The 17,531-nt window shown below is 34.5% G+C and overlaps 1 protein-coding gene across 3 annotated transcripts in view; it reads right to left on the bottom strand.

Annotated features, from left to right (window-relative positions):
- Positions 1–594: 594 nt before the first annotated feature.
- LOC101744991 (uncharacterized) overlaps positions 595–17,531 on the bottom strand; it is a 133,824-nt gene continuing 116,887 nt past the window's right edge. For 2 of the 3 annotated variants that reach the window (XM_012692211.4, XM_062673734.1), the window contains one exon: positions 595–3,729. In XM_012692211.4, coding sequence (XP_012547665.1) covers positions 3,249–3,728 — 480 coding nt within the window. In that variant the 5' untranslated portion in view covers position 3,729 and the 3' untranslated portion in view covers positions 595–3,248. Of the gene's footprint in view, positions 3,730–4,153; positions 6,020–17,531 lie in introns of those variants that run through there. The other variant, XM_004928274.5, reaches the window with a different exon arrangement.

Genomic DNA, 17,531 nt, shown 5'->3' with positions numbered 1-17,531 from the left:
ACTAAATCGGTCATGGTACATTAAAACATTCGGAACTCTGTTGCGAGTTAATGTGTATTATCTATGCGATACTTCTCGCATACAATGCTACCAGGACTTTTTGGCGGGAACGCGAGGAGTGAAAGTTGTGTGATTTGTTTTATTTTGTCTATTTAGTGTTTCTTCGGGTTTAAATGTGTAATAATGGTGGTTTATTAACTGTTTAATATCTGTGAAAGTGCACAAATGTGGAAAATGAAACAAAGCCACTGGACGTAACTTCTCGGGATCCTCCAAAAAGTCCACTGAAAAAATCTTAGTAAATGACCACCATTTTACTGAGATTATATTTCATCCCATTTCATTTCATTTAATTTCATCTCAGTTGATTAATGTCTCAAATTAATCGTCATAAAAATATGAATATAAATTAAAATAAGACATGACTTAAAGGTCTCAGTTACCAGGTCATAAAATCCCTTAAAAATACAATGCTACCATGATCGCTCGCAAACTCAATTACACTTTTTTATTTTTGAGATTTTAAGCAAGGTTTTCCCATTACGATGGAAGGTTTTGTTTTAGATCTCAAATGAACACAAAACACAAACATAGTTCAGTTTTTAAATGTAATATTTATTAATGATCTCTTAGCTTAAGACACATTTAATAAAATTATCATAACATTTCCAAACACTTCATTAACATTACTAGTCTGATACACCTCGCCTCTAACATCAATTATATTTCAATATAAAAAAAAAACTAATAATGAAATAATCAGTCTAAATTAAATATTTCTGTGATTAATCTTGGTAATTGCAGGGTTTTATCTCTAAGCCAAGGACTTCATTTGATAGTAAATTTAGCTATCTACAGTTAATTGAATGAATTATTTAAAATAATCTTACTACAATTTTGATACTATTACATAAATTTTAAACATCACAATATTACAAGTATGTTATAAAAGAATTTTAATTTGCGAGTCACAATTCAAACGTTTTTCAATGTTGTTAAATATTTTCAAATGACAAATTAAGAAATCATTGATTTAATTTTTATTTTAATGAAGATCAACGTAAACAATCATAATTCTCTTGATTATTGTACTTGATACAACTTAAAATAGAGGCTCGGTAATATAATTTATTCACTATGTATCTCACAATCTCTACAGACAGAAATTCAGTAAGCAACGTTCGTATTTACCTTACGAATATGTATCAACATTTATCGAACGTTGCTTAAAGAATGAAATTACAATGAAATAACTACTTAAATATTACATTTATGTGCGTTTTTTAATTTAATTTTTTATTTATTTATTTTATTATATCAATTTTTGTAAAATACTTTTGGTTGTAATTCCGTTTCTCGTAAACAACTAATGAACGAATACTAAGTAACATCTTATAGCTCATAAATTTCACATTTCTTAATGTCCAACGTCTGATAGACGACAGCCGTGTGCACAAGCGCTTAATTTAATTTTTATCATACAATACATTAGTAATTACTCAACGATAAATACAAATCGATCAAATAAGAACAAATTATCTACGCCTCACATCAACATACGAGGTAATCTCTCTACTAACGTTTAAACTATTAAAACTCCATCCGTAATGGCCAATAGAAAATGGAATAATTTTCGTCCAAAGCGTTTTTTTACAAGCACAATGTCCAAACAAGTTGGTTGGGGAAACTAGCACGAATACGACACACAGGCTAGGCTAATATCACAGGAGTGCTGAGAACGGTGCAAAACCCATCCCCCTAGCCGCCGAGAGCCCCCGCCTGACCGCGCCCCCGCCCCGCGCACCACCCCCTCAGGGCCCGCGCCGCCCCGCGCCTCCCCGAACGCGCCCCCCGCCGCGCGAATCCAGCCACCTATTTACTATTCAGAGGGGGCGAATCGGGCTACAACCGATATATTTTGCAACAATTAAGATTCCTAAAGAAATGGAACTCGACACAAGTCAATTGCACAGTCAAACGTCCAATCGCTCTAGTTATTGCACAACCATCTGATAAGTAGGCTCTTTGCATACAATGTGATGCTCACAAACTTTGATTAAATTCCAAACTAAATTATAAATCACAATGAATTAAATTTGAAATTAATTATTCATTAACGAAAAAAACATAAAAAAAAAACATTTAGAAAAGACAACCTGACGATAGCTATAATGAGTTTCATTTATGTATTGTAAATTAATTTTATAATAATAATAGAGGTAACAATGCTTGAGGTAAGCACTCAAAAGGTAACATTAAAACAAAACAAAAAAAAAACGAACACGTAATAAAATTTTGAAAACCAAATGCAGTATTTGTTAGAGGCACGTTTGCATCAAATATCCAGAACGTCCAATGGTTGGCCAAACGTGGACCGAATCACACAAAGCTGGTGACACACGCCAAGTGTTTGATAAGGAAACCACCGCCCCATCGACTAACCAGTTCTAATAATTTGCCTTTGTGTTTGTAAAGAATTTAAATTGCTCGAGTGTATGTGTTACGCACGAAGTTAAGCAAGTCTGTGCTCTCATTGTTCTTTTCAAAACACGTTCAGCTCAAACTAAATTATGTACTGATTATTGACAGCTAAAGTGATGTACCGAATTAGTAATACTTTGATTTTTTTTTTTCTCTTCTTTGTCACAATAATAAGAGTTAGAACGCAGCATTTTCAAAGTGAACATTACGCCGATTTGACCCACTGCAAGTATCAACTTTTACTCTCCTAAAACCAGTTCTAATGGTCTCACACGAGGCGTCACAAGACAACGCGGACGATTTAAAATAAAGTAATGCGAGGAATCATCTGTCATCGCAACCGTTCCCAGTCGTTTTTTTGCACTATCACTTAACTCTACTTCTTTACAGTACAATAATATAACATAATAAATTTTCCTTATATCTAAAACATCTCCAATCAACGCTGAAAGTCCTCTCCTCTCGAGGCGACATTTCTCGATTGCCTTTTTGCGGTTTCAACTAGTCAAAGTTCCTTCGATAAAAAAAATAATCGTTGAACACTAATTGGACCGCGCACGTCGGCAGCGCCTGAGCAACTTTCACTAGTCATAAAATAAAAAACACGCCAACATAGTAAGTACTCTTTTTGAACAATAAAGAATTGACTAAACGTCTGTACGAAACGTACTAAGAGTCCGAGTAATCGCGTTCAGCGTGGAGAGCCGCTGGTCTCATTCGGCGCGCTCACAGCACATGGGGGCGTGCAGGTTCGCAGCGCGGCGCGGTCATGAGTCGAGCACGGTGAGCAGGCCCGGCGGCAGCTGCAGCGACACGTCCTGCCGCGCCAGCTGAGCGCACCCCAGGTTAGCATCGCCGAGCTCAGGAATCGCGTCTAGTAGCGCCAGACACTCGTCTTCTACGGCTCGTCTGGCCCTTTTCCCTACCCACGAGTCATCACACTCCTCGCGCGCGCGCCTTCGCCTCGCTTCCTTCTCTCTGCGCGCCTCCTCGCTCAACCGGCAGTAGGTGTTGTTGATACAGACGGACCTGCGCAGATCACGAGCCGGATCTTCGATGTTCTCCAACTTTTGAGAGCAGATCTCGATGACTCGTTTGCGTTCTTCGTTCGCTCGTAGTCGCGCCGAGATCATGGACAACTTGGGCCGGGCGGCTGGCTCCGTCCGCGGTGGACCGAACATGTCGTCTTCGAAGGCGTCGGCGATCTCGACCCCGCGCGCGCTCTCCCGCTCCTCTTGCGGCGTCATTCTGTAACAAATACACGAGCACATTAGCGTCTATTAGCGATTCGTAAATCTTTATATTGGGTACAAAATTAGAACACACGAACAGCACGGTACCGCGGAGACGATTCGATCGATGAGAGTCGATGGACTACATAACGCTTCATTTTCCCGAGACGTAGTTAATTTATAAATATGTTTTATTATTATTTAAACGGAGATACAACGCGATTAATCCAAGGAGACGGCCTAATTATTTTATAATGGCACGCAGTAGGTCAAGCTGAGAGAACAATGCATCGAAGCCCGAACTGGCAGATCGGGTTCGCAACTAGTTATGATCCGCTCTACGTCCGCAATAACATCAAACGCAGATTTACTTGTCGAAGTGCCGACCGATAAACAGTGAACGTTATAGCACCTTGAAGTATCGTTTTATGAACACCCACCTGAAAGATAAATCAGGCGTTATGATGAAGAATCCTGACATAAACATTATAATCGATACGCGGCGACCTTATTAACTTTTTGAGCGTCAGCTAAAATCGCTAAATTCACAACACTGGCACTGCACCGACGCGCGACTCGTCACTATGTCCTCGGTTGTGTAAAAAGTAAAAAGACAGAAGCGATTCGAAAATACATCAGGCGGTGAACGGCGTCCGCGCAACTCGATGTACACCCGCCGAATGACAACATACCTCGCTGTAGATAAGACATTGAAAAAGCCAATTGCGTCATGTACAACTACGTACGTGGAGAGGAAACGAATGACGTAGTGAAATCCGTCATTTTAGACGCGGCCCGCTGACCAGTCACCCGTTGCTGTTAATTTGTTCGCCAGACAAAGACTCCGACAATCAACAACAGCCTCAACTAAGGACTTATCAAGTTAATAACAAAAACCTGGGGCATTCCCGTTGTCTTGGGTATTTGTTTGTTCATAATATGTTTATTACATAACATTTAAATGACTAATGAGGATGTCTAGGTTTTCTCATAACGCGGTGTTTGAGTGGTCCGAAAAGCTCTTTCACAAGTGCCCATTCTTCGAGATAACAAGATTTTAGAGGACACTACAGGTTTAACAATGCGCCGCGACCTTTGCAATTGCTTGTGTTATAGTATGCGTAAAGTTTTATCAAAGACAACATTCTCGAAATAATAAGATTTGTAAATTCCGGACCAAAAACGAAAAAAGAAGATCGTTTGGATATATTTTTCAGTGTTCATAAATTTCCTCGAGAGATTTTTCCTCCTTTATGTACTCTCAATAAAAAATCGCGTCTAACAACATAAAGTTATGTAATTAAGTTTTATTCTCAACTTTGTTAGAAAAAACGAAAAAAAAACAGTAAAAAAATTTAATAGAAATTAAGCTCTGAAATATTTAATACCCGAAAACGGAGAACTTCGCCCCTGCAAAGGAAAATCTAAAGTGGATAGAGCAACAAATCATAAAAAGTGGACTTTTTACCGAGAACGCACCTTCACAATCTTATTATCGAAAATACGTTAGTAAGTACGTGTTTTTGTTTCGAAATAGCTGTTTGCTTCCTTTTGAATTCTATCCTGTATTAAATGTTTGATTACTGAAAATATAGGGGTTACGTGAGAAGTTTTTTTTTTTGTTAATGATTCTCTAAACCGTCCAAAACACATTTAAATAATTGAATAACTATTCAAGTAACTGGGTAATATTGCTAATTTTCGATGTGAATAATATTTACCTACCTCCTTAAAGGTACATTATCTTTTAATGTCGTATTTTATCGTGTAATCAATGTCTTATTTATAGTTCGTAATTACAAATAAAACACGACAAAGGTTAACAACTGTCACATTCAAAAGCTGCGTCTTCACAGACGTGATAGATAAGCAGTCGTTTTCGTGTATATTTAAATGTGTTTTTGAGTTGAACGTGCCGGGCTGGGTGTTGCTTGTAGGGTTGCCACCCGTACTTTATAATAAAGTATTGTACGTTATTTCGGGTAACTGTACTCTATACTACTTTATGTGAGCAATAAAGTACACGAAAATACTTTATTTGGCATGATTTGTTTTTTTTTGGGATTTTGAGAAGTTTAGTCATATGTATTTTATTGTTAAGCGCAATACATCGATTGTTCAATCGATGTCGCCACTCGCCAACACCACATCAACTAAGCACTCGTTTTTTTAACAAATATTTCTGAACGCAACTTAACCTCAAATGTCAACAACGTCACTGTCATTACTTGTCATAATTTCAGTTGTAATATTTAAAAAAAAATATATATTTATAATAATAATAATAAAAAATAAATTATACTTTATTTTAATACTATGTACTTTTATTTGTACCAGTAATAACCAATGTATTTATTTTCAAAAAAAAGTGCCAACCCTAGTTACTTGCTACCCCACAAGTTACGATCTAATAAATCTCGCTTGGGCGTCTACCTGCACTTTCTTCTGTCCCACTCCGTCCAACCAATCGGACTATATGCCGAGAATGTCATCGCATAGGGGACTTTTTTGTAGGCCTCTCTGACTGATAGACTTAACGTGCACACAATACAACGTGACCGCTTCAGCTGTGAATATACGAAGCTCCAAATCAAAATGTTTCGAAAAACAGTTTACTGGTGATAGGACCTCTTGTGAGTCCGCGCGGGTAGGTACCGCCGCCCTGCCTATTTCTGCCGTGAGCAGTAATGCGTTTCGGTTTGAAGGGTGGGGCAGCCGCTGTAACTATACTGAGATCTTAGAACTTATATCTCAAGCGGGTGGCGAATTTACGTTGTAGTTGTCTATGGGCTCCAGTAACCTCTTAACACCAGGTGGGTTGTGAGCTCGTCCACCCATCAAAGTAATAAAAAAAACGTATTTTCCCTCATAAAAATGAAGTACAATCAAAGATACTTTTGATGTATCTATTCAATAGAGGTGTTACTATTGCATTGCTGGTGCCTTTAAGGAAAACACGATCGAATACGTACCGAATCGTGGGGGTTTTCAATTTAAGGTATTTAATTAAAATGGCGACAGCATCTGTGTGTGACGGTAATGTGTTCCCGTTTTTTTTTTATTTATTTTCCTGCACGAGCTATGGTTACTAAATTAAAGTCACGCGGTAAACTGGGGAGGCTGATTTATTTCGCATCGCGTAGATTATATAATAAATTAGGATATTCGAGTAATATATTTGGGTTTCCAGCGGGTAACTCAATAATTATTGAACACTGTAAAAATCTATTTTAAAATGACTTGAATAACAGTGTATTTAACACTAATTTACTGGTGGTTGGACCTCTTGTTACTGGTGGTAGGAACTCTTGTTTACTAGTGGTAAGACCTCTTGTGAATAATCCGCACGGGTAACTACCACCACCCCGCCTATTTCTGCCGTGAAGCAGTAATGCGTTTCTGTTTGAAGGGTAGGGCAGCCGTTATAACTATACTGAGGTCTTAGAAGTTATATCTCAAGGTGGGTGGCGCATTTATATTGTATATGTCTATGGGCTCCAGTAACCACTTAATATCAGGTGGGCTGTGAGCTCGTCCACCTATCTAAGCAATAAAAATAATAATTTAAACCTAGTAGAGTATTTCAATAAATTTATTTGAGACAGTGGAATGCTTTTTATCTTTTTTATTACCATTACAGTTTATCTATGACCTAACTCGGTTAGTGCTGAAGATATCTGATTTTCAGTGTTCTCTCAGTATCGATTCAAATATTAATTAATCGATAATTATCGTCTGAATCCTGTTTGTAGAAGATTAGTAGAAGTATAGCAGTTTACGATAGTATCTATAATTTAGTTATGTACAAGGAAAAATTATTTTAATATTTGGTCATATTATAAGTTTTTCTGACGTCAAACTGTTATGTTAACTAATATTTAACTTTAATTACGTAAAACTATACTATTAATTATGTGTAAATTATCACAATTTTCATTTGTATATTCTGATTCTGGTAGGTACATTTTATGAATCAGCGTGTTTTCACTTCCCGCAGCCTAAGGCGTGAAGATGTCTCCGATGACCTCAAAACCCTTTGCATTCATTTTAATATGTGTAACTTTAGACACATGTAAATAAATTGTTATGACCTTGGCGTTAATTAAAAATAGCAACACATTGTCTCTTTAATATATACATTTATGACGCCTATTTATAAAGAATGTTGCTGTTTAGCCCTTTTCTTCGTATGGTTTGTCGAACCTACCTAACGTCGACCTAAGGGCCAGTGTTAGCAACACTCCGGTTTGAGCCCCGTGAGCTCACCTACACGTTAGGGTGAAGCTGAAATAGCCTCTCAAGGCTATCAGCACAGGAAGGAAAAAAATGGTTTGTCAAATCTGAACTTTGCGAGAATATTATTTGATATTTTCACTATTGAGTTGGTTCAAGTCTGATTTATGAGATGTAGTTATAATTTACGGTATATGCCTAATGCCTGTCTGATGTTGAATGACGTCGCCCATGGACATCACCAAGTGACAAGCCGTTTAAATTCAGATAATGACTTTTATCTACATCCTATCCTATCCTTAAATAATGTTTTATTGTTACTACAATAAAAATGTTGCATTTTGTTGGACAAATAAACTAATATTGACAACATAATCGTTTACGTTTCGAAGCAAATATCTATCGCTTTGATTCGCTTGTGAATTTTAAAGGAAATTGCTTTTCACATCGGAAAAAAATTCAACGAAAACCCTTGGGTATCAGTCAAGCGCAGGTGTTGGTGCGAGACAGAAGAGCGAGATCCGACGCTCTCTTTCGCACTTAGGGATAGTGACGACACATTGTGTAGGCGAAAGTGTGTCTATTAGTTTGTATTGTACATATTTATTTTCGAATCGTTCTTTATTGCTATTGGAATAGATTTAAAATTACATGTTTTCATCTCGCACCATATTCTAATTACAAGGCAAAGTAGAGTTAAACTTTTTTTTTTTAAAAACGGACTGAACTCTTTGTAGTTGTCTCTTTCGTCACACCAAAAATATATTAAGGAATTTTAACGTGTTTTTTTTTAAGATCTCAAAACGAAACTTAATTAAATGACGATGAAGCGAACGGACTGACAATATATGATCAAAATTTTTCGTAAGAAACGAACGAAGTCCTAACAAGAAACGTCCACTAAGTTTGTTTTATCTGTTATCTGTTAAACTGTTATCCTATGACTATCAGAATATTTAATAAGATATCAAACAGCATAAGAGATCTTCCACTAACTCAATTTAAAAGAAAATTATATTTATGGCTAATAGATAAAGCTTATTATAGTGTGCAAGAATTTCTAAATGATAAGTGTTGTACATAATAAAATATTAGAATAAGAAGTGATAGAATGTAAAAATAGATAGATTTAGTAAATTTTGTGTTAGAATTAATATAAAAATAAGTTGAATTTTCGCATGCCTAAACAGGCGAAATATATGAAACTATGTCCTTTATCCATAATATCTTGTAAACTATATTTCTGGCGAATAAAGATTTTCTTCTTCTTCTTCTTCTTTATATCTATCCGTAGGATCAAACTCGGAATTCTGTAGAACCGAAACTGTGAGCGAATATGTAAAATTACATGTGGAAAATAAAATTTACGAAACTATGCAGTGAATATCTTAAAAACATTTACATAAGCCGTCCGTACATTGTAGGTGACAAGAACAGATATAGCAAACAAATCTATTTGAATAAAAATTTGTGTTTCTTTGTGTTTGTCTTCTCTGCATTCTTAGGCTATTAATCAGATTGTGATTAAACTCTGCCTTGGCACTAAGGGCAGGTGGCGTCCGTTTAATCTGAAGAAATATGCGCAAAGGTGACTCTGCTACAACGCGGTATTTTACAACACGATTCCACTATAACACGAAAAGAAAAATTCCCTAAGACTCGCTTATAACACGATACTTGTACAACACGATAACGAGGTTTTTGTTTAAAATGATTTACAAAATTCCATTAGGCACTATGAAAACACAATATAATATGGGAATAACCGAAATTTTACTGCTTATTTTTTTATGTAGATATAATAGGTAAAAAAAATACATACGGGCATAGTCGAGATGTTTCATTCGAAAAAATTACTCTCCTTTTTGTACTACTGGCTTCTAGTCTCATTTAACACGATTTTGCACAACACGGGAGTTTTTAGGAACGTATCTTCCGTGTTATAGGAGGGTTACCTGTATTTTTAGAACTAGTGGTCCCCCGGTAGCCAAAATTCGACTATAATTAAGTGAAATTATAAGTTTGTACACTATTATGATTCTTTAATCACAGATTCTGCCAAGACTACACTTTAGACAAATATTAATAAAGACAAACAATGTTTAATTTATTCTCAATTTGACCACAGGCTATAAGCAATAAGAAAAGTTTGACAATAAACAAATAGTATGCATGCGTGTGTGTGTCAAATACACGGTAGTGTGTGGAATTATCTTTTTTCATTGATTTTCGCTTTTTTTATGCATAATTTAAAAAAAATATATTCTGCACTCCTTCTCTATATTCTCTATAAGTGTGGGATATTTCATACTCCTCCGTCCGCGCAATTGTCGTAAAAAGGAGTACAAAGTTTTTGCTTCACGTATTAATATATAGATTAGTTACTGTCACGGCGGAGCATGGTCGGATTTCAAGAGATGGTACTAAATTTGCAAGTTAAGCGTCTGGTCTGGTCTGGAAAACTGACTACGCCATAATAATAATTATGTTATTTAAAATGTCTTAAAATTGATTTAAATGAGTTTTGGTTGTGCATTATGCCATGGCTATAACGGCAGCGAAAAATGTTTTTTTTTTTTCTCTACCTATTGCTGTAGCAAATAGCAGAAGCTTCACCGAACGTGAAAGTGGGCTCACGGGCCTCAGCTTGGAGACTGCTCTCCATAGCCCCAGCAAGTGCAAGGCTTCGCTGAATCAACTACCGAATCGGAATCGCGACCCAGTCAGAAGATCCGACTAAAATTATAGTTTTAAGATATACAAGTGAAGGGACTCCCTGGAAACACTCATGGTTGATTTGTTATTATTGAGTGTGACAAGAAACTTCAGATTATGATCAAGATATATTATTTTTAACACAAATAAAAATTATTCTATAGCGGACCACCCTAGATTTTCTTGAGACGTCATAAAAGTAATTTAAAGGAAATTCCCTTTGCTTTCATATTAAAAAAAAAAAAGACATTGTCGTATGTTTAATTTTCACATTTTTCCTACAATCTTTATCTAACATTGCGCTGATATCAGAACAGATATGATAAGACGTTCGAATATCGTTTATCTGTAATTAAATATTATTCGTTCGACGGCGGTACACATAAATTATTATTTTACACCACGTGAATTTGCATCTATGTATTCGTCCAATTCTTTGTTCCATTTAATAATTGATTTCGATTTCATAAATAAAGGAACCCCGACATTCTGGCGAATTTGCCACAACAAGTAGACGAGTAGGCCTTTTATACATAACTGTCTTCTTCTTCTTCTTCAGCCCACAGACGTCCATTGCTGGACGTAGGCTTCCCCCAAGCCTCGCCACAAAGACCGGTCCTGCGCTGCCTGCATCCAGTGGATCCCCGCGAACCTCAATAGATCGTAGGTCCATCTTGTGGGAGGCCTACCCACGCTACGTCTTCCGGTACGCGATCGCCACTCAAGAACTTTCCGGCCCCAGCGGCCATCCGTTCTACCATGTTTATTGGCAATGTCAATAGAACAAAAGGCTATCAATCACTAGCATTAATACCGCCCTACCAGCCAGAATATCAGCACAATCTTTTAGACACCAGAAGAGAAATTAGAAAAACGACTATAGTGCTTTTTCGGATGTCAGCGGCAGATATAGACAGGATAATGGTAGTACCTATACATGCGTATTCACAATTGACAAACCAACAGTGACTATATTCGATGTTATTGGATGCTTTAACTGACATAATTTGCTAACACTAGCCCCTAAGAAGAGAAAAATTAGCTGTGCCGACCTCACCTAGTAGAATAAGGTGACGAAAAAGCAGAAGAAGCAGCGGCGTACTGTGTGCTTAGTGTGAGTTTTTTAACGTTCTCGATAGCGTAAAAGTTAAATCAAATTTGTATGGAGTTGGAACGTTTCGCTACGTTTTCCACTAGGGGCGCTGTTCCAACTGCAATATAAGTTTGAGTTACTTTTACGCTATCGTGAACGTTAAAAAACTCGCACTAAGCACACTGACTACTGACTTTTCGCCTTTCGAACCGGAACGTATAATTAGGTACTCTCCGAAATGTTATTCCAACATAAATGTTATCAGCCAACGAAAGAAACCGAGCATGTTATTTATTAACCCATCTGAAAGTCAAAGATTAAAATGGGGAAGAAAGTTTTCTTTTAATTAAGCATCACCTTTAAATTCAATAGTATGAAATAATAATTAAAAAATAGATAAAACATTCGAAATGTTTTAGTTACATGTTTTTTTTTTTTTATTTGTTTACGTTGCCGTTTTTTTTGTAGGTATGTAAAGTTTTTCGCAATTAAAATTCGATTCTATGATAATCTAGTCAACTTGAGGCATATTATAATTAATTAATACTATATATTATTCTAAACTAGATGCACTTATAATGTTTTTTATTAAATAATTCTAATCTTACTAAGTGCAACATTTTTTTCTTTTGTCCTCATTATATTCTTAAAGTGTGTGATTATATGTATTTAAAAAAAATGCGTTTTCGTGTGAAACAGTAATGTTATTATTATATTATTTATGTGCTTTTTTTTAATCGGTAAATACACCGCGATTAGTTTATTTCCTTCGATTATTCATATCCACCCGACGTCTTTCGGATGACGATCGCTCTTAGCAAATAGACCGTCTATTGTACGATTGACGTCTTTAACGTTATGCATTTGTTTTAATTTTATATTTTTGTACAGCAAAGCGTAATCTACTCTAATAATTATGATGAAGCTAGTTGTTGTTGTTAATACTTCAGAAACGATTTGAACCGCCATCAACGTACGCCATGACACTTTTACAGATTCAACAAATGGGTCGGGCGTATTTAAAATCTTTTTTTTGTTTTTCACTGGAGCGTAATGTATATCAAAACGAATTTAACTAGGTTTGATTTGATCAATGTCTTCGAACATGGTTTATTCTGATGTTTTGAAATTTGAGTTGGGGCACTTCGTGGAAATTTTTCGGCATAGTGCCGTCATCGCGCGATAGATGGCGCATTTCGATAAAGTAGCCTACTTCATTGGTATTCATACAGAGTAGAGTATGATTTATTCTATTTATTAATGTACATTATTTAGACAAATAAAATTGAAAAATTTCCACGATATTTTGTTTTCGTATCATCATGATAAAACTAAGTAAAAGTCAATGTTTAATTATGATATTTAAATATCTAAATACACACACAAAATATATTGGTTAGTTTTAATTAGAACTCGGTTAGTCTAAAAATTTGTATTGTTACAATGAGTAGGCCCTCAATTTTACTAAATATCTTGTTTTGTTTGTGGTTACATCATTAATATTGCTTTTACAATGTAAAACAACTAACAATTACCTCGATGACATGTGTTACAATCGTTTGACAATGTAAATACCACTGTCGAATCCGAAGCGGAATTCTTTGGCACTTTGAGTGTTTCAAACGGGATTAAGTTTCTGTCTTGTGATTCAAGTAGATAACTGTAGTATGTATTAACGTAATACTCAGTATTGTACGAGAACATATCAATTAACATAATAATTAAATTTAAAGAAATGCCTTAGTATGTAAAATTGTTTAAATATTCACATTTTTATTGATATTGTTACAAGCTTATTGAAATTATTGGTGGAATATCTATTTGAAGGTTTTAAGAGGAGAAGTAATTGGAAAATTTGCTGGTAGTATTATCATCAAGTTTGAGAGTTTTAGAAAACATCTTGGTCCAAAATTCTCTTTATTGAACATTACAATTTCGGAAGAACGACATATCGCCGTTGTCAAACTAAAATCTGCTATGTGCACTTTTTGAGATTTTTATTTTTTGACCTTTTCGTATAGTTCACAGCCCTATCTACCGTATAAAAAAAAATCTGTTATGTGTCTATACCTTTAATATTTATCTATAGCTTTCATTTGATATAGTTCTTAAAAATTCACCTTCATATAAAATTTTATACGAAAATGTTTTTACTCGTTAATTCAATATAGAGTTTTTGCACATAGCAGATTTTGGTTTGACAGCGACGATATGTATTTTTCCTATTTGCAATTAAAACCATCGCAACGTAATAAATCTCACTAAAAATATGTGTACTGCTCTTGATTTTCAATTAACCAGTGATGCAAATGCGACTGAAGTTGTTTATTATAAACAAACAGTGCTAGCAAGTACAGAAATTCTGTAAACAACTAAACACACATTAACGTTCTGTCTTGGTCGGCTCGTAGGCGTGGCTGGGTTAGTGGCGAGATTTATAGATAATTCTTCGGTATATTGCCGTCCCTTTCTTGTTTAGGACTCATTTCGCCTAATGTAAAAAGGATAACAAATGTACTGTGATTTATCTCGGAATATGACAATAAATTTTAAATTTTGTGCTCAACTAATATGTAAATAAATAACTTGAGTCGTCTATATAAGTATAACAAAATTTCAAGAAAATAATCAATATTTTTTTTGCTGATCTCTACTTAAATGCATTAAGTATTACTATAGTAATAAGTATTTTTAAGTACAGATATATCTGTACTTATGTTTTATTTTCCAATGTAACATTTCTAAAATATAATTATGAATTTAAATAATTAATTAAAAATGTTATGAAGTAACCAAAAATCAACGGATGTTTGAAAATTCATTTGTTTTATTAAAACAGTGCTGAATGGAAATGAATTGCATCTTAATAAACTTTTATAATTACAGCGTCACATTATTACACAATGATATTCATTGCCTGTAACTAATATATATTTAATTACCGCAGTCATAAATTTTGTTGATAAGCTTTATGATATTTTATGTTACGTAAAAGAAGAGTTTGACATTTATATGAACTCTGACAATCACTTAGCATCGAATAGGCTGTGAGCTCGTTTAACCGTCTACTGTTTGTTTGTTTACCGTATTTTGCTTCAATTATTTGTTAAATAAATTTAATATTGCATGATTGCTTCTCATTTAAGAAAAAAATAGGAAATTGTTTGGCTACGTTCGCGATTTTAGTACACAGTTCTCTTAAAGCCTTACTACAATCAAGGTGTCTTCATTAGAATTTTTAGAATTAACATTTCCAAGAGACTATGTTAAGACTTTTGTAATTAACTTACACCTTTAGTTATTCTCTATCGTTGTTAACGATTCATTAATGTTTAAATCAGTGACAGTTGGAACTGTCACCTGATTAAATGGATTATAAGCTTATCCGTAATTATTATGTCAATGATAATATATATTGTGTTTTTGCGTTCTATGGTATATAAACATTTTTTTCTTGGTAAGGCACAAGTTACTCTTTTTTATTTTTTTATATCTTTTCCTCTTTCGTCTATTTAGGATTTTTTTTATTGCCCGTGTAGGCAGACGAGCATACGGCCCACCTGATGATGAGTGGTTACCATCGCCCATGGACTACGGCAATGCCAGGAGCAGAGCCAAGCCGCTGCCTACCGTCAAGTACTCTCAACAAGCCTCGATTAAAGATTCTTGCTCATTGAAAGTTTTTACACACCAATAAAAAAAATTAGGTCCTCTTAAAACGGTACCGACTTTTCAAAGTATAAAGGGTTTTTTTTCGATAGGTACTTAAATCCTTTTTAAATAACCATTTTTGTTTGTTTTCAGAAAAAACAAAATTTGAAAATTACTACCAGCCATGTTCGTATGAAAATAAGTCGGTTTGTATTCAGACTGAGAGTGTAATAAAAAGCTTGGCCATCCCAAGGTTACATTACAAAGCACATATAAAATCCTTTAGAAAGATTATTTTGTTAAAGCGAAAAAAGGTTTTTTTTTTTTTTTCACGAAACAATAAACCAATGGATTCTGTTTTAATTACCGAGTTTTTGTTAATTGTTAGACAGAATTGTGAGTTTAAAAAGGAATCATTACAAATTACGCGAAGAAATATAAAGAAAAAGGTCTTCTTATTAAACTTACATAGCTTACGCGGGCGATAAGTTAGAAAGTGACTTTATTAAAATTTTGAAATTTGTTTCAAAAAATATATTACTGTGGAGTCTTTTTTTTTTATATTGCTTAGATGTGCGGACGAGCTCACAGCCCACCTGGTGTTAAGTGGTTTCTGGAGCCCATAGACATCTACAACGCAAATGCGCCACACACCTTGAGATATACTTCTAAGGTCTCATATATTACTGTATTAATAATATCGCTTCTAATATATGTAGAGTGATTGAAGTTGTACATATCTACGCTTGAAAGGCAAATGTGACTAAGCGACAATGCGTGAACTTTACAGTTGACTAATTTAAAGTTGTAATTAATTTAAAATATACTTACATGTGAAATACCTGATTTTTTTTTTATTTTAGCGAATCTAGCTGTAGGATTGAAATGATTTTAATAGAGCTAGAAACTATTTTACTCATGCCTATCATTTATGTACAAAGCAGTTATTGGCGCTTAGTCACGTTTGCCTTTCAAGTGTCGATATCATGTATTGAACATTGGAGATGTCAAAGAAAATAAAAATAAATCAGTTTAGGTTCGTTAGATCTTCATCATTTTCATATTTAGTAAAACATCAAAGCTATATCTCGAGAAAATTACCACGTTAGCTAGCGGCAATCATACTTTCGCAGTCGTTTTTGCACAGATGCTCTAACAAAAAAAAATATAATTGGATTCGAATGAAATTAACGATTTATAATTTATGCTAAATGTGAACGATTAAAATTCAATACCCATGTTTTGTGAATAAAAAAAAAAAAATATATTAATGTAAAAAAAAATCTCTATTACATATTTCTCTTTTTTTTTTGTAGAAGCAAAGTCAACGACATTTTACGTAGGTACTTAATGTTAAGTCAATCTGGAATGCACATAACAACATAATAAAAAAATATAAGCAGCCGCCATCTTTTAAAAATCCAATTTTTTTTTAAACGTAGCGCATAGTACGAATTAAGCAAATCAAGTCAGACTATGAAAATATCGTCAAAGTACACCAAAAGCAAGTTTAATAAAAGTGTCCCTATTCTGAAAGCTCCGATTCGAATCAGTAATCTCCCGTCTCGCTCTGACGCGCGAAAACGATAGAGACGGCAATATGCGCAGTGAACAAAAGGGCTTGGTCAGGTAGAAATGGAAAAATATGATTTTTAAACAATTAGTTAATAGTCGTAAGTCAAGTGTCAATCGAATAATTCAGATAACTTTTTCATAGACTATTTTACTTTGATTGAATACAAAGAAACTGTATATTAGTTTGTACAGCACTTCGAAACAAAAGTAGCGACACTAATGTATTTAGTTGATAAGAATTTAAATTATAATTTATACCTACAAAAGTTGTTATGAATAATAATGCTGGATTATCTTTTTTCAAACCAATTCATTTACGTATCGAAGCATTTATTAAAAATACTTTATGTGGAGGTACTTAATTTTTTTCTAATTAATATAAAAATAGTATAGTACCAATCTTACACTTTTGGTATATAATTCTTTATTTCTTATATTATATGTGTAAAAGACAGCAGTTCCTATATATTTATCAATTTGCTTAATAAGTAATTTGTAAGTAAAAAAATAAGGAACAAAAAATGTACCCACGCAACGGATAAAACATAATA

This window comes from Bombyx mori, chromosome 18, assembly GCF_030269925.1.
Source record: "Bombyx mori chromosome 18, ASM3026992v2".
Classification (NCBI taxonomy): Eukaryota; Metazoa; Arthropoda; class Insecta; order Lepidoptera; family Bombycidae; genus Bombyx; species Bombyx mori.
The sequence above is the reverse complement of the archived record's forward strand: the minus strand, read 5'-3'. Positions and strand labels throughout refer to the sequence as shown.